The sequence below is a fragment of the Fukomys damarensis genome, unplaced genomic scaffold (assembly GCF_012274545.1).
Source record: "Fukomys damarensis isolate Sample0158 unplaced genomic scaffold, DMR_v1.0_HiC HiC_scaffold_12, whole genome shotgun sequence".
NCBI classification, from domain to species: Eukaryota; Metazoa; Chordata; class Mammalia; order Rodentia; family Bathyergidae; genus Fukomys; species Fukomys damarensis.
This window is the reverse complement of record NW_022900924.1, coordinates 43,229,453-43,251,616: the sequence shown is the minus strand read 5'-3', so window position 1 is coordinate 43,251,616 and position 22,164 is coordinate 43,229,453. Positions and strand designations below refer to the sequence as shown.

At 46.7% G+C, this 22,164-nt stretch overlaps 2 protein-coding genes across 7 annotated transcripts in view; one reads left to right on the top strand and one right to left on the bottom strand.

Moving 5' to 3' along the window:
• Pcyt1a (phosphate cytidylyltransferase 1, choline, alpha) overlaps positions 1 to 17,604 on the top strand; it is a 49,263-nt gene extending 31,659 nt beyond the window's left edge. For all 6 annotated transcript variants that reach the window (XM_010624014.3, XM_010624013.3, XM_010624009.3 and 3 more), the window contains 7 exons: positions 3,386 to 3,485; positions 8,781 to 8,897; positions 9,617 to 9,768; positions 11,923 to 12,001; positions 12,401 to 12,543; positions 14,733 to 14,921; positions 16,071 to 17,604. In XM_010624014.3, the coding sequence (XP_010622316.1) occupies positions 3,386 to 3,485; positions 8,781 to 8,897; positions 9,617 to 9,768; positions 11,923 to 12,001; positions 12,401 to 12,543; positions 14,733 to 14,921; positions 16,071 to 16,277 (987 nt within the window). In that variant the 3' untranslated portion in view covers positions 16,278 to 17,604. The remainder of the gene's footprint in view (positions 1 to 3,385; positions 3,486 to 8,780; positions 8,898 to 9,616; positions 9,769 to 11,922; positions 12,002 to 12,400; positions 12,544 to 14,732; positions 14,922 to 16,070) is intronic.
• A 2,812-nt stretch (positions 17,605 to 20,416) lies between these two features.
• The window catches only part of Slc51a (solute carrier family 51 subunit alpha), an 11,406-nt gene continuing 9,658 nt past the window's right edge, over positions 20,417 to 22,164 (bottom strand). Inside the window, exons 8-9 of the mRNA XM_010624000.2 lie at positions 21,173 to 21,278; positions 20,417 to 20,777 (exon numbers count right to left, since the gene is read on the bottom strand). Of these exons, the coding sequence (XP_010622302.1) occupies positions 20,641 to 20,777; positions 21,173 to 21,278 (243 nt within the window). The 3' untranslated portion in view covers positions 20,417 to 20,640. The remainder of the gene's footprint in view (positions 20,778 to 21,172; positions 21,279 to 22,164) is intronic.

The following is a 22,164-nucleotide window of genomic DNA, read 5'->3' as shown; positions in this document are numbered from 1 at the left end:
ACGGAAAGAGTAGTAGAAAGTATCCAGCTCTAGGTTCACGTTACTTGTGTTTGCATAACTGTTAATATGAATAATGGAAACCCTTTTCTTTTCTTGGATTTAGAAATGATGACTTAATGTGTACAAACGTGAGAAAAATTGTTACAGAAGTAGTATACCAGAGTGCTCATAATTTGAGTAAAGCTGATTATTATTATTAGTTTATAAAGTTTTGGTTTTGCTTTTGTTTTTTGTTTTTTTGTTTTTTTTGGTATTGGGGATAAAGTCCAGGACCTTGCTCCTGCAAGGCAGGTACATTGCCTCTGAGTTAAATCCCTGGCTCTACTTTTGTTTTTTGACACAGAGTCTTGCTATGTATGTAGTTCAGGCTGGCTTTGAACTCACTATGTAGCCCAGGCTGGCCTCAGACTCGCGGTGATCCTCCTGCCTCAGCTTCCCAGGTGCTGGGGTTACAGGTGTGTGTTCCCCCCGCTGCCCCTGCAGCTAGTTAAAATTTGTAGGTACATAGATTTTGAAATTTTATGTAGTATTTAGAAGATAACTTCTTATATGAATACAATTGAGCTAATTTTGTTAATGTGCTGAAATCTATGTTAAATTTGACTGCCTGCTTATATTGTGCTAGTTACTTTGCAAATATTATTTTGTATAATTTTCATAGTAAATTTGTGGGGCAGGAAATTATCTTCATTTTAATTTTATTTTTTAGTTTTTAATATTTAAAAGTTTTTATTTAAAAAATTATCATTATTATTATTATTTACAGTCCCAGAGATCCAACCAAGTAGGTATTCATCTACTTAGTTATACCCCCCAGCATCTTTTTTATTTTTATTATGAGACAGGGTCTCACAAAGTTGTTCAGGCTAGGCTTGAATTTGAAATCTTCATGCCTCAGCCTCCCTAATTGCTGGGATTATAGGAATGGGGTACTATCCCTGACTTTGTCTTCTGTTTTTAGACCATAAAACAGGATGCTTAAAACAGCTTTTATTTTATTTATTTATTTTTTTTGAGACAGGGTCTCACTATGTAGTTGAAACTGACCTGGAACTCACTTTGTAGCCCAGGAGGTCTCGAACTCACAGTGATCCTCCTGCCTCAGCCTCCCAAGTGCTGGGATTACAGGCATGCACCACCATGCCCGCCTTAAAACAGCTTTTTAAATTGAGATAAAATTTCACCATTTTAACTATTTTGTGGGCTTTTTAAATTTTGAAAAATAGGATCTCAATATGTAGTTGGCCCTGAACTCTGTATGTAGGCCAGGCTGGACTTGAACTTGAAGAAATCCTCCTGCCTCAGTCTCCCAGTGTTGGGATTACAAGTGTGTGCTACCACATCTGGTCATTTTACTGTTTTTGAAGTATATAATCCAGTGGTTTCTAGACACTGCCTTTCAACCAGCATGATTATCTAACTTTAAAACATTTCATTGCCTTAAAAAACAATCCCCAGTATTGCACTGTTACGCCCCATGCCACCACCTGGCAGCCACTTGTTTCCACTCTCCCTGGATCTGCCTTCCCTGAATGTCTCAGAATGGAAGTGTAGCTGTGGGGACCTTTTGTGCCTCTGGTCTGGCTGCTTTTGGTTAGCACTTTTTCTCTCGTTTTCTTTTATTTGTGCTACTGGGGATTGAACCTAGGGGCTCATGCATGTCAGACAAGTACTCTATCACTGAGTCACACCCCAGGCTTTATTTTATGCTTTTTTTTTTAAGGTCCTTCTTAAAGGTCTGGGTGATAGCTTGTGCCAGTACTTTCTGCCTTTTCTGAGGGGAATGATGTCCCACGTGTGGGCATAGCATTTTGTTTATCCGTTCAGTAGCTGAAGACGTCTGGGTTGTTGCCACTTTTTGTCTCTTGTGAATAATGCTGCTATGAATACTTTCCGTGCATAAGTTGCTTTCCACAAAATACACATTTTCGGTTTTCTTGGGTGTATACCTAGGGTACAGTTTCTGGGTCATACAGCAGTCCTGGGTTAAACATCCCAAGGACCTGCTTTCCAACACCGTGCACCATCTTACATTTGTCATAGCAACATATGAAGGGTCCAACTTCTCACATCTTGCCAGGTCTTTTGCTCGCTTCTGTACAGCCAACCTTGTGGGTGGGAAACGCCAGCTGATGGTTCCCTGGTGACTCGTGTTGGGCACCCTGTTAGGCCCTTGCTGGCCATTTGTAGATCTTCTCTGGGGAAATGTCTGCATCTCTGCCTCCTTCTTCCATTCACCAGGCCCTAACCCTAAATGCTTTGCTGTTTCCGTTCATTTTTCTGGCTCTTCTACAGTTTCTCGCTTGATCTAGACCAGATGTAGTGTCCAGTAGTTACATTGATCATTTGCTCACACCCTAGGAGATTTATCTTTATGACTTTCTTTAAGATTTTATTCTCGTACCAACCTCCCTAAACTGAAATTCACACCCCACTAAAACAGTGCTATGAAAGATGAGGGCCTCAGATCCGAGTTTCGACCTCTTCCCTCCTCTTTATCCAACTTTATCCCTTTATTACCTTTCCTTTCTTCTGCTTTTACAAAACTGGAATCCTTGTTTCTTGGACAAACAGTACCCCACCTTCTCTCGAGTCCATTCCCTACCTTTTATCTGGACTCTTGCTTCTGAGTTACCTATTTTTCCTTCTCTAGGATTTTCAATCACTTTGGCTTCTTTTCCTCCACCTTTTGGACATGCTCAGATCTCAACTGTAAAAAACTTCCAGTTGATTCCTCCATCTTGTCTAGGCGCCTCTCTGTTTTCTCATCTCCTTGTGGTCACACGTGTCTAATGAGGAAGCATGATTAATCTATTTCCTTGTCTTTCAGGCCCCCCTCCCCATTGAACTCAGGGTCTTCACACTGAGCCACATCCCCAGCCCCATCTACTTTGAGATAGGGTCTCTCGCTAAGTTGCCCATGCTGGGCTCACTTGGAATTCTTCTGCTTCATCTTCCCCATCTTCTGGGGGTGTAGGCAGGTGCCACCATACCTAGCTAAAACATGTATTTTTCTATGCCATGGTTTACTCATTTTGAAAAAGGTTACACCTTTCACTTATCATTTTGAAATGATGTGTGTGTGTGTGTGTATGTGTGACCAGGGGTTGAACCCAGGACCTTTACATTGGGCTGTACTCCAGCCTTGAGATCACTGTATTGCCCAGGTTGGTCTTGAACTCACAGTCCTGCTTTAGCATGAGCCCCCATACCTGGCTTGGAGTACTGTATTTTTTTTTCTTTCCTCTTCATGTTATAAAATTTGAGGAGGAATTTTAGTCACAGGATGTTGAATAACTGATTTTCCTTTAAAGCTGCCATGTTTTAATATTTCATGTGTACCATTGAATTTAACTTTTTATTCCTTCACCTTTTTCTTCTTAAGGGCTTACAGGAGCCAGCTCCTTTTTCTGATGAAATCGAAGTGGACTTTAGTAAGCCCTACGTCAGGGTAACTCTGGAAGAAGCCAGCAGAGGAACTCCTTGTAAGTAAATACCCGCTGCATTATTTTGTTGTCTGACTATAGTTTTACATTCCGTTGTAGTTATCAGGTATATGCCTGCTCTTTCTCTACTTCGTCAGCTTACTCTGAAAGGCATATCAAAGTTAGTTGTGTTTGACCTGGTACTGTTTGGGAGGGGGACTGTACTCTAGAAAGCTTTTCCCTTCATCATTATACACTGGTTCCCTGCGCTGTCATCACAGCTGTGACCTATAGTGGAGCAGAAACAGTAAGACGCTAGTCTAGCTGGTTATGATCTGGCTCATCGGGTATTTATTTGAGGTGTTGGCATTGAATTCAGGGCCTCACACAAGCTAGGCAAGCAATTCTACCCTCTGAGCTACACCTGCAGCCTCATGATCTTGTCTGCTTTTATGAAGATTCAAATAATTTATCAATCAATCTGTGAAAGTTTCTGTAGCCACCTGAATTGCCCCCCTTCGGCACCATGATGCTGATTGGCAGAGCACAAGAGTGTCCCCAGATGGAAGACATGCATGACTTCATTGTACCTTCACTGTAAAGACTTGGTTTATTTTCAGTGCTCATAGTTTAAAATTTGTATGCTTAATGTATGTCCTTATTAATTAATAGTTTTGACCACATAAATTATTAATATGTATTCTGGATACGCTTCCCATTTGGAGTAGTTGGTCTTAAGGATCACCAAAATAGAAACTCCCATGAACACTTTTTATGAATATGAAAGTCCTTTAGACAGCTGGGTTTTTTTTTCTGTAAATTAGCCAATTCTCTCTTTTTCAATCCTTTTTCAGCTCTTTGAATACTATGGTAAATAGTCTCTCTACCCTGTAAATGCAAAGCAGGGCAAACCTTAGGGAATAAGAGGCTGTTGTAGCCACAAATGTATACATTTCTAATATACATATACAATATATTTGTGATTACTTTTAGATTGTTTCTTAAGTATGTTTGTTGCAGCTGTTACGGCTAAGGAGTAGTAAAATGCAAATAAAAATGATGCTGGACTGTGTCAGGCCAGGGATTCCCAAGCCCCTCCGCCTGTGTCTTGGCTATGTGCATTATGGCTTGGGGGTCCTCAGAAAAAGAGGCGTGGGGCAGGGATTTAGTTCATGGCACTGTGCCTGTGCCTCAGCAGCACAAGATCCTGAGGTCAATCCCCAGTACCAAAAAAGAAAAGAAAAAAGGCAAAGAGGCTAGTTCCGAGAGAATACTTTCCTTTTTTTTCTTTCTTTCTTTCTTTCTTTCTTTCTTTTTTTTTTTTTTTTTTTTTTTTTTTTTTTTTTTTTTTTTTTTTTTTTTTTTTTGGTGGTACCAGGGATCGAACCCCGGTCCCTGCACTTGCAAGGCAAGTGATGGAACTGAGTTAAAATCCCTGGCCTGGGAATACTTTCCTTTTGCAGAAGTGTTTGGCAATAGCATGCGTGGCTGGTAGCTCTTCTGACTGGAGGGTGATCTTTGAGTAATTGGCTGGCTAATGGGGGCAGAGCAGAGTGAAGAGAAAGAGCAGAGGCTGTGCATATAAAGCGGTGTGGTGGTCAGGTGAGATTGCAGAATGCCGGCAGACATTTCAGGGTTCACATTCGATGTGATAACAGCCCATTGGAGGCCAGAAGGTCCTACGCACAAATGACACATGTTCAGGATTCAGTTCCTCTCTCGGGTCTGGTCACATTGGTCAATGCCCATCCTGTGTACATAGAGATGGAAATATGTGTAGTGGGCTGGGTGTGGCTCGGGTGCGAGTCCCTGTGCTCAGTCCCTCACTAAAATGGAAGATATACATAATGTTTCCAACTTTTGAAGCTTATAATTAATAAGTACTAATAAATCTAAATGTTTAAAATTTTAGGATATGATAACTGTATGAGATTCATTTTCGAGATTATCTACTTTGTAGTCTCTTTATTGTATATATGAAAAAAAAAAAAGGTCCATAGAAACCTAAGTGAAGACTGCCCTACAGTAAAAGGTAGAATTAGTGACAGAACTGGAGCAAAAAGCTAGATCTTTTCATCCCTGAGTTCTTTTTACCCTAGAGTGGAGCTGCTCTTCATAGACACAATAGAAGACCCTTAGCAAAGTTGTATTTTAGGTGGAACAGAGTTGCAAATTAACTTATAAGGTTTACCAGTCTAATTTGACCTCTTGCTTTTCTCTTACCTCTCCTTCTGTCTGTTCGTATTAAATCACCAAGTAGTTAACTATATTCATGCCAGTGGGGGACACCTATGCAGCTATCGTGATTTTTTTTTTCTCTGAGTTTATCAGTACATTGTAGGTATACAGGACAGTTACATTCATCATTGGGATCTTGTACCTTTACATGACAGGTCTTGGTTCTCATTTTTTCCCCTTATCCCTGCTCTCCCTTCACCCCTTCCCAGCTATAGTGAATTTTAATTCAGTAACTGCTGGGGGCAGGAATGGGCATGCTCCCTACCAGGCTGTCACTAGGGAAGTTTGGTGGACTCAGAAGAGAGGTTTGTATAGTAGGGGACAAAATTCTTGACCCAGGGGAGAAAAAAAAGAAAGAAAAAAAGACATGAGATTGGTTTGGGGAATCCTTTGGAAGATGGGAAAAAAAAAGCAATTTATTTCACTCAAAGGAAGAGAATCTGAAGGGTAGTGGAAATCTATGCAGGACAAATCGTTGTATCTGGGACATAGATCAAAAGAGACAATCAATTAAAGCCCAGGTTGGCTGTGCCTAAAGGAAGTCATCGGTTACTTAGGTAGTGTTAGGGCATCCACCTAATCTATAACCCAGTCAGGACAGTTTTAAGAGCGACATGGATTGGTCTTAATATGCTGAGACCACCGTTGCCCCTCAGGGGCCATGGTTTCCTGGTCAATAGCCACTGTTGAAAGAATCGCAAATGCTGGACCAGGGATTTAGCTCAGTGGTGCCACCACCTGCCTCGAAAGCCCAAGGACCCAAAAGAATGGCATCACCCTAGATTAGTTCAACAGTGCCTCCTTCTGGCCAGGTGGAGAATATTCCAGCTGGGTTTACTGGGATTTGGGGTTTTCTGAGGCAACTGAAATGCCCAGAGGCTGAGGAAACATGTAAGAGGGCAGCAGAACACACCTAGGGTTGGTTCGGCAAAAGGCTCAGTGATGCCCTTGACCTAGCAGGGCATGAGCTGCACTGGCAGCAGCTTCCTGTGCTCTCGCCACTGTCTAGCAGTGTTCCTGAGCCTCACTTCTCCATCTTGCTCTCCCAGCCTGTGCTCTGCTTAATAGCAAGAAAGAAAAGTAACAAATATTCTTAATTCTATATCCTATCCTTCGTCTTTTAGGATCAAATAAAATGAGACCATAGCCCCTCTACCCTTGCTTGGGGAAAATGGAAATGTGAGTTCATGATTTCTGGGATAGAGAAGAGGGTTACATTATTCAGGTTTTGTTTTATTTTGCTTTGTCTCATAGGTGAGAATACTGAGGCTTAAAGAGCTTAAGGTTGCAGAGGGAGGAAGCTGTTCAGAAAGCCTGAGCTACAACCTTTCTGCCTCTTAAATCCATTGTAGGACTGGCTGTGCCTGGGTGGGAGATGAATACAAAGCATGATTGAGGCTCTGTTTCAATTCCCAGCACCAAAAGAGATTATTTCTGTTTTTTAAAGTATTAATGTGTATTTAAAAAATCATTTCCAGCCAGGCGTGGTGGTGCACGCCTATAATCCCAGCACTCGGGAGGCTGAGGCAGGAGGATCACTGTGAGTTCAAGATCAAGCTGGGATACACAGTGAGTTCCAGGTCAGTCTCAACTACATAGTGAGACCCTGCCTCAAAAAAAAACAAAAAATAAAAAATAAATTTAAAAAACCTCATTTCCTGTACTATAAAATCCAGGCACCTCTGTGATTAAACATTTGGAAAGTAGAGCAAGGACATGCAGTGAAATGTCTTTCCTCGCCATCCATCCCTGTCCCTTTTCCAGGCTACCAGAAGTACCAATTTCTTGTCAGTAGCTAAGAAATTTAATTTATATATCCTCCCACCTTAAAGTGGGTTTGTGAGGTTAGTTTTCCATAGAAATTGAGGCTGTTTGTAGACCTTTGCTCTTACAAACAGTGCTGCTGTGAATAGCGCACATATTCATAAATAGCCTATGAGGTAAATTCCTCAACTTGGAATAGCTGAACCAAAGGGCATAAACATTTGTCTGCTGCTAAATATTACCTAATTTCTCCTCTTAAAAGCTACTGATGTTTTATCAACGGTGTATGATACAGCAATTTCAAGTGATATGGATACATTTGAAGAGTCTAAAATCTCCTGAGAGCCATTTCTTGCTCCTTGGTCCATGGCCTTTAAGGCAGGGTGCGGGGGTCTTCTCCCCACCCTCAGCGTGGCCCAGCCGAGGGAGCTCTGAGCCTTCGTTCCCACAGCGATGGAAGTGCTCCGGCTGCCGTGGTCTGCTGCACATGTAATAGCTTTTCCTTTAGGCACACAGTGAAAATACACGCACGCCTTCCCCTGGCATCTGAAGCATGATGCAGGTTATGTCCATCGCATTCTCAGTGTGCTTATTCGGCTTTGGAAGTAGCCTTGTGCTCTAAGACATAAATCTCCTGTCCTCTCATTCATAGGCCACCATCTCCAAAAATAAAAATTGACAGCCTGAACTTTTATTTGATTTTCAGATATTTACTATGTCATCCTATACTGAAAAAAAATGTAGCATCATAGTTATTACCGAGGAGAAATGCCACGAGGAATTCTCTTAGCACAGAGCAGGTATTGCAGGTGACTCTGGGAATGAGACAGAAAATTGATAACCAGTCTCTAAATGCTCAGCCTCCCTCGTACTCCCCTGGTCACTCCCTGTTCTCTGGGCAGAATCAGGAGATTCATTTTCAAACTTTGGTTAGTAAGTAAGGCAGTTTAGAAATGAGAGAAAGGCAGCCGGAGTAGAGTTTGATTTCACTCTGTGCACACATAATTGAAGGATCAGAAACCGGACGTGAAATGCTGAGGTTCAGGATGATATCTACCGAGTAACTATTTTCACTTCTAAAGTAGCTTTTAAGAAAAAGCTCTCTTACTATTTTTGTACCTGAGAAATTTGATACAAGATGGCTGCAAAGAGTAAGTGGAGAAGATGTCTGGGGTCTTTTAGTCAAGGAGATCTGTGAGCTGACCCCAGCTTCCCCCAGTTAGGGTGACTACCCAGAGAACCCCCGAAGAAAGGAGCGGGCAGTGGTGGAACAGTCACCAGAGCCGAGTTCGTCTTGTCAGGTAGGAGGTGGTGAACAGTGCGTGTGGTGATGCCTTCTCTCATTTGGATTAGATGAGCGGCCTGTGCGAGTCTATGCAGACGGAATATTTGACTTGTTTCACTCTGGCCATGCCCGGGCATTGATGCAAGCGAAGAACCTCTTCCCTAATACATACCTCATTGTGGGAGGTAAGAAATGCCAGGAAGAAGATCCCGGCTGTCTCTCTCTCCTTCCTGTCGGTGTGACCCAAGTACACTGGCCCTTGTTTCCATTTTTTATGTGTTTGTTTTGCTTTTGGTTTTGGTTTTTTGAGGCAGGGTCTCACTGTGCAACGCAGGCTGGCCTTGAACTGACTTTGTAGCCCAGCCTGCCCTCAAATTTACAGTGATCCTCCTGCCTCAGCCTCCCAGGTGCTAGGATTACAGGTGTGCCTTGTTTCCATTTTTAAATGACGGAGTTGGCACAGCCTCCTTGTGATGTGTGAGGCACTGCAACCTAGCCTGGGCTGTGGAGCTGCAAGCTCACTGATCCAAGACATCTGGTATTGAACTCTCAATACACTAAGCACAAAAGTCTGCTAAGCAGATGTTCTGCTGTTGTCTGGTTCAGTTTTACAAAATAGGAAGACATTTTTTAAAAAACTTGATGGGCCTGGGATTTAGCTCAGTGGTTCCCCCACCTGCCTCGCAAGTGCAAGGACCAGAGTTCGATCCCTGGTACCAAAAAAATTAAAAATTTTTAAAAATTTAAAAAAGCTTAATTCACACACAAGTGCACAGCAGGTTCCTTTCAAAGTCAGAGACCTTAGTCCGTGCCGTGCCCTGTCTAGAAACAGGGAGAGGTTGGAGGCTGAGGAATGTTAAGCAAAGGGGACCTTGACTTACAACTTTTCTTGTGGTGTCTGCAGTCTGCAGTGATGAGCTAACACACAACTTCAAAGGCTTCACAGTGATGAACGAGAATGAGCGATATGACGCCGTCCAGCACTGCCGCTACGTGGACGAGGTGGTGAGGAACGCGCCCTGGACCCTGACCCCCGAGTTCCTGGCGGAGCACCGGGTAAGGACGCAGCCATCCATGCCCATCCCGTGTTCCTGAGCCCCTCCGCTCACAGCTACTGGCCCTGGGCTACTTTTCCCTTAGCATCTGTGTGAGTTTCACCGAGGCCCGTGCAGTGGTGTCATTCGCGGTATTAGTCATCCCTGACATCTGTGGGGCCTGATGGTTTACAAGCACTTTCACAGCCATTAGCCTCCATGTGCTCCCCACAGCAGTCTTGAGGGACGGTTATTATTTCCACTTTACACGGGAGGACCAAGCCCAGAGAGACCAAAGAGCTTGCTCCAGATTACTCCGTTACAGATCTGCAGTGATCGCTTCAGTGATGTGCTGTTGCCCCACACTTGCTAAAAGATGCGCTGACCCTTTAGCCCGCCAGTTCTTTAGGAGACCTGTAGCCCCGCCATGGGCTCAAGTTCACATTCTGGGAAATAGGGATTCATGTAACGTCTGTTCTATTGCCTTAAATTTCATTTCAGGGCTTTGATTTGGGGCTAGAAATTGTGTGGGATCAGAAATCAAGGAGGTTTCTCACTAGTGATTTGTTATAAATCTCCTAGCCTCCTTTGGAGTTCTCCCACGTTAACATAACAGGTTTCCTAGAGTCTGGTGGAAGACCCTCAGACTTACCAGAGGCACAGTGCCAGTCACCTCCCGGGGGCTGTGAGGTTGCATGAGAAGAACAGAGGTATCCAGAGTGCTCCTGAAGCAGTACCTGGGAGGCCTGGAGCTTTGTATTTAATTATGTAGGATTAGGACAGACCCTTTATAGTTCTCTAGCACGTCTACATCAGCACTCAGCCAGCCATGGCACGCGGGGTGAGGAGCAAGATTATTCTCAGCAGTGCACACAGGCAAGAAGTCCGAGGCAAAGGAACTCCCAGTTTCCCCTTCCTGAGGGTTAGTTGTATATCTCAGCCGTGCGGCTCACTCACCTCATGCTTCACTGTGCTGCCCTTGGACCCTGACATGGTGCACGTGGGTATTTGGGGTGTTAGCTAGAGTCCCAGAACACGCTCCACACTACAGGGCCTCTGGGGGTCGTGTCCATTGCTGATGTAATGCGATTACCCGACCACTGGAGAGGCCATGACCCCTTCAGGAGGGGGTACATAGGTTTAGCGTGTCTCTCAAAAAGATGATTGAAGGCCGGGGATTTAGCTCAGCGGTTTGGTGGCCTGCCTTGCAAGCGCAAGGACCCGAGTTCGATCCCCAGTACCAAGAAAAAAAAAAAACAACCACAAACTGATGATTGATTGGGCTGGGGACTTATTTCAGTGGCACCATCCCGGCCCGGCAAGCACAGGGTCCTCAGTTCGATCCCTGATACCAAAAAAAGAGAGATGATTGATCCCATTACCATTAATCTCCTCCTGAGTTTGCAAAGCATACAGACAGCACCCTGAGATCCCGAGGCCTAAGAGGGCTTTTATAGCTGTGGCTTTTATACTGAGTTTCTCAGTAGCACAGATACATTTCTTCCAGGAAAGGGGCTTGTGGTTGATATTTTTATATTCCCCACTTTAGGAACTGAGAAAGAAGCCAGTAAACACGGAAGTGCCCTTTTTCATACTTTGAGAAGCCCTCAGTGGATCAATCCTCATGGACCTGGGAGGACAGGGAGATTTCCGTCTTTCCTAGCTTGCCCCACTGACCAGTTAACCAGAAAACCCTCCTGCCTGCCGCATTACCACAGCGTGACACAGGTGTGCAGAGGGGCAGCAGCACTCCCAGCAAACCCAGAACACGTAGAGAGAGCTGCTGACTTTCTTTCTGTCTCCCTCCCTCCCTCCCTCCCTCTCTCTCTCTCTCTGTCTTTTTTAAGTAGGAAAAATTTATTGAGAGAAAGACAGCTTCTGTCTAAGAGAGACAGACGGGGACTGGAAAGTGGGCTGCCCACTCACCCCACTTCTCCAAGATGTTTTATGGGACGAAGCCATGCAGTGAGGCAGGTCTGACTTCCTGTTTCTCATCCATAAGTAATCGGTGGGTGGCTTGTGAATGGGTCATTAGAATTTATCAGCAAAGCAAAGAGAGATGCAGAAAAAAGCCCAGGTCTGTTCTTCTTCACCCTTTTGTGGGCCTGAGAACATTTCTGAGGTCTTTCTGAATGGCGGTTATCCTAGGTTTTAAACAATGTTTCCTTGTTCTCAGATTGATTTCGTAGCCCACGATGACATCCCTTACTCTTCCGCTGGGAGCGATGATGTCTATAAGCACATCAAGGAGGCAGGTGAGCAGCTTAGGCAGCTTAGGCAGCCCCAGAGATGTGGCCACACTGCTACTTCGGAGAGGCAAATGCTACTGAAAAATCTGACACTGCTTTCAGCTCACACTTTGGGTGAAAGACAAAGGTGGACACAGCACTGATACCCGCCCATACGTGGTCTGAATGCCTGACTCTGATATCTGTATTGATCTCAGAAGGTTTCTTCAGCCCCACGTTTCTGTCGCTCCTCATCTTCTTTGCTCTGGCCTCACCTTTGACCCCGCTGTCGGTGGTGCTGTGAGGCGTGGTGCAGTCGTGGCGGGGCCTCCTTTCTAGCATAGGAAGGCGTGCTGCTCCCGTTTCCCTGTCCTCTACCTGCACACGCAGAGCGTCACAGTATGTGTCTGTGTGTTCTGGAGCTAGGCATGTTCGCGCCAACTCAGAGGACAGAAGGCATCTCCACGTCAGACATCATCACCCGCATTGTCCGCGACTACGACGTGTACGCCAGACGCAACCTACAGCGGGGCTACACAGCCAAGGAGCTCAACGTCAGCTTCATCAATGTGAGTTCCACCCTTGCCCCACAGTTCCCTCCTGGAGGGCCGCTGGGCTCCCCTCCCCTGAGCTGAGCTTGCCTTTGAGTTGCTGTCACTGTCACTCCCCAAGCCAGTGCAGTCCTCTCTGTAGCTCGCATCTTGCTGAGCTCTTCACAAAGAGAATTGAGCAGAGATGGAAATAAGTAAACAGAGGCAGCTTCTGCCTTAATGCTGTGGTGTCAACATACTGATATAGGACGTGCAGCCGATTACATGAAGAAGAATGTGTGCTATAATGGTATATCATCAGGTGGGCGTGGTGGCTCATGCCTGTGATCCCAGCACTTGGGAGGCTGAGGTAGGAGGATTGCTGTGAGTTTGAGGCCAGCCTGGGCTACATAGTGAGACCCTGTCTCAAAAAACCAAAATTAAAGAAAAATGCATTATTTATGTCAACACATTTAAAATGATAGCTCTTGATTTTTTTTTTTTCTTTTCTCTTCTCTTGATGGAATGCTCTTTAATCTCATGAAAGCTGTGGATTCATGACATACATTTTGATGCAATTTCTCCATATGGATCCAAACTTTACATTTTAACTTACAAAAACTTATGTTTATTTTAGCTTAATATTGCCGGTTAGCTTAGCCTATATTGCACATTTTATCTATACGTTATGCCTCAGCAAAGTTGATTTAAAAGGGAAGAAAGCTACTAACTATATCTCCTCCTTAACCAGTTAACCACGCTCTCCACATTGCCCCCAGCTCTGGGAATCATGCTGTGAGAATAGGTAGAATGGTTTCATCTGAATAGGATTTAATTCCGTTAAAAAAAAAACCCAGCTGTCAGTAATCCATCTGCAACAGAATCTTATTTTCCCATGAGAGTGAGATGTTTAAAAACTTTAAACAGACAGACCTTTAAAGCCGGGCGTGGTGGCTCACGCCTGTGATCCCAGCACTCGGGAGGCTGAGGCAGGAGGATCGCTGTGAGTTCGAGACTGCCTGGGCTCCATAGTGAGTTCTAGGTCAGTCTCAACTACATAGTGAGACCCTGTCTCAAAAAAAACAAAAAAACAAAAAAACAGACAGACCTTTCACAGATGGAAAGGAGACACGGGATGGAGAGAGGTGAGGGAAAGAGAGAGAAAAAGAGTTCTGATGTGTGTGTAATCATTATGCACTGCCAACACAGACTAATAAACACTTTTTTAATTGAAAGTCTAAATATATTTCCTTATTCCTTTTCTCCTCCCCTCTTCTCTCCTTCCTCCTCTTCTCCATTTCTTCCTCTTCCTCCTCCTCCTCTTCCTTCTGTTCACTCCTGCTCCTAGGTCCTTGTACAACTAAGTGTGTACTTTATCACTGAATTATACCCCACCTTCTCCCCGTCTTTTTTTTTACATTTATTTATTTATGCCTACGTGTTTGTAGTCCATAGCATTTACATTCCCTGGGTGGAGTAGGTCTTTCTTTTTTTTTTTTGAGACAGGGACTATAGGCATGCACCACCATGCCCAGCTTGTCCCTTTCTTATGATCTGGAAATTATAGTACTTTTCATTTCACTAAACACCCCCAAACTCACACACACACGCGCGCACACACACACATAGAGTTCGTCTTATTTTCCCTTGTGTTTAGGAAAGTTGGTAGGACCAGAGAGTGTCTTCATTTTGCAAATGAGTAAATGAACCTTCAAATACTAAACAATAAAATACTTAACTCATCTAAAAATCATAAAACAAGCCAGTAATAGGCAAAAAAACCCAGTAAAGATCTAGTACTTTCCATGGACAGGTACAAATTCCCTGCGATGAATGTGGTCATTATTTATATCTAAATTGTACCAATAAAATTAATAAGAAAGACAAGACCTAGTACTTGTACTTCCAATCTGTTATAATGGGTCTAATCTTGGGCTTCTTGCTGCCTAAATGTCTTCATCCAGAAAGAGGTTTGGGTCATGTTGGTTTTATCTTAAAACTTGACTCTGTTTGGCTGCATGCCTGCCTGTCACTGGGCCTCGCCTGAATTTCCACACCTGTGTGTACGGTGTCTGTGCAGAGTTCGTCTTTTCTATTAGTGTGGTGAATGAGATTAAAGCAAAGCAAGATTATAAACACTGAAAAGAGCGTCAGTAACGGTTTTTCCCCTCTCTTTTGGTAGAGGTCAGGTGGATATTATTTCTCACAACTGTTACCTCTTCACCTAGGAGAAGAAATATCACCTGCAGGAGCGGGTTGACAAAGTAAAGAAGAAGGTAAAAGATGTGGAGGAAAAGTCCAAAGAGTTTGTTCAGAAGGTGGAGGAAAAAAGCATTGACCTCATCCAGAAATGGGAAGAGAAGTCCCGAGAGTTCATTGGCAATTTCCTGGAAATGTTCGGTCCAGAAGGAGCACTGGTATGGTTCTTTCCCAGTGGACAAGTGAGGGAATTTCAGGGGAACTCGGGGGACCTCTGTGCTGAGGAAAGAATCACAGAGCCCTTAAGCAGAAAGGCACATCGACATTAAGAAGCCACCTAATCTGTTCCCCTGTATCTGGGAGAACTGTTCCACTTACCCCCAAATGTTTCTAAATCCTTCCAAAAAGAAATTATACAATTTCCTAAGTAATCTCGCCAGCTCTTTCCCAGCCTCACACAGCCCAGTGACAAGATAAGCTAGTGTGTGTCATACTTCTACAGTATGGTTATAATGGAAGGAGAGGAGAGAATAAAGAACAGTAAAAAAAGCTGCCTTCACTGCAGAGAGCTGCCATGGGATTCCAGGGGAGTGGGCCCCAGGCAGATCAGGAGTGATCTGCCTATGGGGTGTTTGGATATGGAGTTGACTTTTTCAGGAAGAATGTGGGATTGCCTCTCCAGAGAACTCAAAAGCAGGGTTAGCCAGGTGTGGTGGTGCACCCCTGTAATCCCTACACTCAGGAGGCTGAGGCAGGAGGATCACTGTGAGTTTCAGGCTAGCCTGGGCTACATAGTGAGCTCAAGGCCGACCTGCACTACAGAGGGAGACCTTTTCTTAAAAAAAAAAAAAACTGAGCTAGATCCCCATTCCTCTGAATTAGTTCCCTTGTTTTTTCCCTGGAAGCTGGATTGCAGACTAAGTACCCTTCAAAGAATTCCTTTGACATAGAAGTCAAGGGGGTACTGGATGGCAGGTGGGAACCCTGGCGGACCTGGGAGCAAGTGGGGAAGCAAGCAGCACAGTGTAGGAGTGGTAGCCACAGTGGGCTGTTACTATCATTGAATGCTCGAAAAGGTTTGCCCTCCCTGGCATAGACTGTTTTTGAGAGGAAATCGCTGAGAATCATAGCTGTCCCTCCTCTAGCAGACTCAGGTAGGCTGGACATGCGAGAGCCTGGGACTGGGGCCAAGTAGAGCTCAGTAGTAAAGCTCTGTCCTAGCAGCCTGAGGCCCTGGGTCGCATCCCCAGCAACACAGAATACAAATCACGGGGGCACCTGGGAAGACTCTTGGAAGTCTCAGGCGTCCCAGCGGTGACTTAGCTGGTCTGTAGGTGTCTGCTAACTCTTCCTTTTGGTCTCCCCAGAAACACATGCTGAAAGAGGGAAAAGGCCGGATGCTGCAGGCCATCAGCCCCAAGCAGAGCCCCAGCAGCAGCCCGACCCGGGAGCGCTCCCCCTCCCCCTCCTTCCGCTGGCCTTTCTCTGGCAAGACGTCCCCGCCCGCCTCCCCAGCTGGTCTCTCTAGGCACAAGGCCATGGCCTACGACATCAGTGAGGATGAAGAAGACTAACTTTCATCCCTTTCCTCTCCCTCTGTCCTGTCACCTTCAGAAACTCTGTCAGTTCCACATTGTGACCCTAACATTAAGCCTAAGGACAGCTACAAAGGAAAGAACTGGGGGGCAAGAGGACCTGGGAATAGGGAGCCAAGCAGCCCATCCTTAAGAAACATCTGTCACTACCCCAAGGAGGCCAGCTGCACCTTAGAAGCCTGTCTGCATCCACCCACCCACCCCTGCCCCAAGGACTTTGCTTTACTGTTTCTGTTCATGTGATCTTGACAGGGAAATTGTCATTTTTATTAATTTTTTAAAAATAGTCTCTCAAATATAGTAAGTAGGACTAATTTTCTGCCCCTGAGGAGTGGGCAGAAGAGGGAGGCGGTGTAATACCCAGCAGCCTTTTCTTCTTGATACACTGTAATGTCTGCCTTCTGTCCTGAAGCGAAGTGGCTTTCCAAGACCGGGATGCCATGAGCCACGCTGACGGGCAGTTTAGGGGAGTGGCGTGCGTCCTTACAAACAAGCTTAAGCTAAGAGTGACTCGCGCAAGTCCCCTGGCTGTGCCCCTGGTGTGCCTGTCAGCATGGCTGTGGGAAGATGATCTGAGCCTAACTTTTCTTACTCCCTGAGGAGTTTCTTGTTGACCCAATGGGGTCCATGAAGATACTGATGGGGTCGGAACCAGACCACACAGCATCAGCTGCAGTTTCTCCTCTGTGTTCGTCTTCTCAGAACATTCTGTTGCCCAGTTATGTGGGAGCTCATGTCAGTCTCTCTCGTGCAACCTGACCTTAAAGGAGGGACACTCTGAGGGTTATGGTGACTGAGAGGGGAGTGGGACAGAATTAATGCTGCGCAGTCGGTTTAGATCCATCTCCTGCTGGGAGTCCGGCTCTGGCCTGCCTGCCGCCTGTGTCGATGCTGTTAGCCTCTCTGACACAGTGTCCACGGTGGGAGCATGGTCCCTTCATCCTTGTGCTCATAGACAGCACTAAGTACAGATTGGCGTGGGATACGGAATCCAAAGCATGATAAAAAACCTGCTTTTCTCAAACCAGAGCCTTATCCTGCCTTCTGCCCTCTTAACAACATTCATGACAAGAACCAAGGTGGAGTATTTCTTGCCCTCTGAGGGCTACGCGGCAGGGACTTCCGGTGTGGGTGCCCACAAAAAGCACCTGGCAGGTTGTTCCCCCTCCCACCTGTGCCTGGCAGGCTTTTCCCCGCTCAGGCTTCCCTCTCTGAATTGTACATTTGAATTTCAAATCAAAGAATGCTGATGCTTGGCATTTGCCCAGGGATCTGATTTCAGATCCGCTAGCATTCTATCACCTCAGCCGTGTGACCTGGCAGATTATCACCCATCCGAAATCCTGTAGCTGGAGTGGCGGAAAGCATCCGCGTCCTGTCTGCACCCACTGTCGCTCATGAATACCCCTTGTGGGGGTAAGTTTCCATGTTTTCGGCAAAGAAGACCACATCTTCCCTTTTGTAGCCCCTGCACCATGACAGCGAGTGTAGGCCTCTCCTTGACACTGCCTGCTAAGGCTGCTCTTCTGCCTTCACAGCATGACGACCTAGGCCCATTAACTCAGATGGCCCAGGCAGGTGGCAACTGGCAGGGCAGAGGGACAGAGGATGGACCTTTTGGCCCATAGACTACATTTCTTTTCTCTCTCTCTCTTTTTTTTTTGGTACTGGGGATCGAACTTGGGACCTTGAGCTTGAGAGGCAGGGAACTACATTTCTAGCTCTGCTGCTGGATTGCCCTTCATGCTATCCAGTCTGGTTGCATGAGCCTCGGCCTGGACCCAGTCTCTGACACAGCAGAAGTTCACGACTTCCCACATACACAGCTTTATACCAGCTCTTGTTCTAACTTTTCTGATTGGGTGTTCTCTCTTGGGAATGGTGCCTGTTTCTCTCTGCCTTATACTTCCTGGGATGGAGAGGCCATGAAGACGCTGCTGAAACCTGCCTGCTTGTTCTGGGTATGCCCATGCCGCCTGAGTGCACCAGAACGGGAGCAGCCCGGAACCGAACAGGTTTCCTCAACTCCAGTGTCACTTGGCGCCACTTGTCGATCCTCCTCCCCTCTCAGTTGCTTTTGGGCAGGCTCTGCACTTGGCATGGGGCCTCTAGGCCACGTGCATAGGACAGGGCTGGGGTTGGCGGTTAGGAGCTCCCTTCCTTGGCCTCCCAATGCCGTATATTCTCAGATTAGCCTGGGCTGAAAGCAGAAGCTCACGGTGCGTTGGGTCAGATCCTTCGGGGAAGTTCCTGATCCTAGGTGCTGGACGAAGGTCCTGTGGGAAAGATGCCCACCCTGAAGGTCATCGCTGCCCATAAGTGAGGCTAGAGGGCTGTCCCAGGTGGCCAAGCCTGTGGCCTGTGACTATTCACATGTGCATGTTTGAGGCCGACAGTGCTTCCTGAATCGCATACAAGGAAGCTGCCCACCTGGATGGGCAGGACATGACTGAGATGGGTGAGCCTTGGAAGCTGCTTGGCCTCTGAACCTCAGGCTGCAGGACAGGGGGAGACGGAAAAGAAAAAGAAAAAGATGGAGTCCTCGCACTGAGGAGGGAATCGTCTCAGCGGGGACCTTTTCATACCCCATGCAGAGGAGCACTGAAGAACAGAGACTGAAACTTTAGAAAATGGACTGCTCGCTCTGCTGCCTGGCTTCTGATTGCTAAAGCCAGAGACCCTTACTCTGCAGAAGCATGGGGAGAAGGTTGGGGTGTGAGGAGGCTGAAAACCCTAAAGGCAGTGGGCGTGGTGGCCCTCACCTGTAATCCCAGCCCAGGGGAGACTGAGGCCGGGGGATTACTGTGAGAGCTCAGTCTTGGATCACACTGAGACCCTGACTCAAAAATCCTGCAGGAGAAAAAACGTGAAGAAGGTAGAGCATCGTTTGATTCTTTCTGCTCGCTGATCATTCAGCAGCACCTGAGTGATGGTGGCCGGGCAGCTGGTCGGGCAGCACAAGGCCGTCCCCAGTGCCCCGCCGCTCTGCTGCTGGCTGTCGTCACTTGCGGGCGGCTTCCTCCCTGGAGCTTGTTGCCTTCTCCGTCCTATTCCACATCAGTTACATTTTGCTGCTTTCCTTTCATTCCCTAAAAGCCATAGCTTCTGTCTCTGTCATCAGATATTCACCAGAAGTTGAACCAGTAACAGGGAAAGATGATTTTAAAAATAAAAAAGTTCCCTTAACAATGTTTTACAAACTAGTGGCATTTTTAAGGCTCACCAATAATTATTTTTAGAGCTTATATTTTTGGCTGTTCTTGTTTTCTCATAGATTGTTAAGGGCTAACGAGTTGTCCCTAGCCTCTATTTTTCCAAATAAGTAGAACATGTTCTTGGGAGTTACACCATTAAACGTTAACTGTCTTAAAAAGATTTTCTGTCTGCCAAAGTATTAAATTAGTGCTCAGACTGGGGATTAAACATTCAGACAACTTGGAGCAGGTCCCCTTAGGTTGAAGCAGGCCTTACACCCTGGTTTGGGGGAGGCCCGGACTGTTTTAAACACCAGACGGCTTGGTTGGGTGTTTTGTGTGGAGGACCCTGCCTGCAAAGAAAACAGCATTGGAAAGAACCTCAGCCTTGGCCCCATGCCTGCCCGCCACCAGGACAAGGCCGCAGGAAGTGTGCCTCAGGTGGGTTCAATAAAGCATTTTTCCCATCTGTGATTCATTTGTTCAGCGTTATTTTGGCCAAATAAAGGCAGTGTGGTTTTACCTAGAGTTCTAGTTCCCGTGTTTTGCACATGTCTGTATGTTTTGTGCACTGGGAGCTTTACTGGACTTTCAGTTCCTTTGTGTTTGCGTCCTGACTTCTCGGAACCGGCGCTGTGACCGCATTACTCACACTTCATTTTGCAGCTGGGCACAGAAGATTCACAAAGCTAGTGAGTCCTGAAAGAAAGCTCCGGCCCTCCCAGCCTGTTGTCATCCATACCCCAGGGACTCATTTTTAAGGAAAGAACCCCTCTGTGTGTCCCTTCCAAAGCCTTCGGGGGATTGAGAGTGGTTTTGCCCAGCCAGTCTCCAGCTCTTTACCACACACACCGCTGTCTCTGCGCCCCTCTCCCTTTAAACACAGCTGGCAGGGCTGTTGGTGACCCCACAGAAGCAGCGTGCCAGTTAGACTCTCAGACTCTGTTTATTACAAAATTTTAAAAATACCTTCCCGGGCCAGACCCAAAACAACATCATACTGCAGTTCCCCTTCCTCTCGCCGGTCAGTAGGATCTGCCAGCCAGTGCCGGCTCCGGGAACTCTGGCCTGTTGGGTCAAGGTTGAGGGGCCAGGGAACCTTGTGCTGTCCCGTGAGCCCAGCGTCTCGCCGCTGCCCAAGCTGTCGCTCAGGCCTTTGCGCTCATGTCCAGGTCTGCAGAGGAGCAGGTTTCGTACCCAGCCTTGGAGTCCTTCTTTCGGTAGTACCTCCGCGTCAGCACAGTCAGCAGGAATGTCTCCAGGATGAGGAGGTGGCAGTTCATCACTGGGCGTGAGGAGGGTGGGACAGGTCACGGCCAGGTCGCGGCCTGGCCAGGAAGCCAGTGCGGCCCGCAGCGGTTCCTTCGCTGACCCCAAATCTCGTAAGGCAGATTTGTGGTGGAGCAGAAGCAGAATGTGGCTCCCCACCCTCTGTGATCTGAGGCCAGCACATCGCCCCATTTCCCATGCGTTCGGCTTCCCAGCATCTCCCTCCCACAGGAGAGGCCTGCGCCAAGGGCTTGGCTCCAGGCTGCGGGATCTGAGAGCTCAGTTCCTGAAAGCACTGCTTGGACTTCCTAGGCCCCTTACTGAACACTGAGAGCGGAGGGCAGGTCGACCTGTTCCAAGGCCTGCCTGCCCTCTGAGCCACCCTCCTCTCATCCACAGCCCAGTGCTCACCTTGAGACCTGATCTTAGAGGAATAGGGAGGCGAGCAGGCAATCTGGCCGCCGTTGGCCAGGATGGAGAAGATGGCAGGCTGCACAGCGGTCAGGATGAGGAGCACCTGGGGGCAGAGAGAGCCCGTGTCAGCCCACCACCAGGTCTGTGCATTCACAGGACCCTGGGATTCACATTTGATCGCAAACGTGGAGTTTTAATATTTAGGCTGATTACAGTCTTCTACCCAATATGATGTCAGAGTTGCTAACAAGAAGCTGTCCCCACTCAACCATGGCTACTGGTGGATGAGAAAGGCAGATGACTGGAGAAGCGGAAGCCCATCGGTTCAGTACCTAGAACATGGACAGTAAGTGCAAAGTCTCCTTAGGAAGCGGCCCTGCCAGGGGCCGGAGGGGAGGAGGCACTGGGTGATTCGGATTTGGCAGCAAAGACTTCCAATTGGAGGAGGTGAAAAAGTTCTAAATGTGGGTCATGGTGACAGTTGCACGTCAGTGTAAATGTCCTCCCTGCCACACAACTGAACACTTGAAAAGCACTACATGGTAAATTTTGTGGTGTGTTTCACTATGATAACGGAGATGAGGAAGACAAAAGATGAAAACAGGCAGTGTGCTGGAAATTCACCTCTGGCGGCACCTGCCTAGGCCAGTGTGCGGCGTGAGTCAGTCTGCTGACTACAAGCGGTCCTGATGTTATGTGGGAGCCCAAGGAGACAGAAGGAGGAAGAGAGAAGGTCCTTTCCTTGGAGAGGTCATCTTTGTGACTACAGAGGACAAAGCCTAGGAGGGGGACAAGTGTGCAGAGTAGGATTTTCCGAAGAGGTGGCAGGTTTTAAGGTGCGTGGCCCTGCTCACACCTCGATTTTGGACTTTCTGCCTCCAGAACCCTGAGACAGTACATTTCTGTTGTTTCCAGCCACCTGGTTTGTGCTGTTTTGTTGTGGCAGCCCTGGAAACTTACGGCATAGAAGGCCAAAAAAAAAAAAAAAG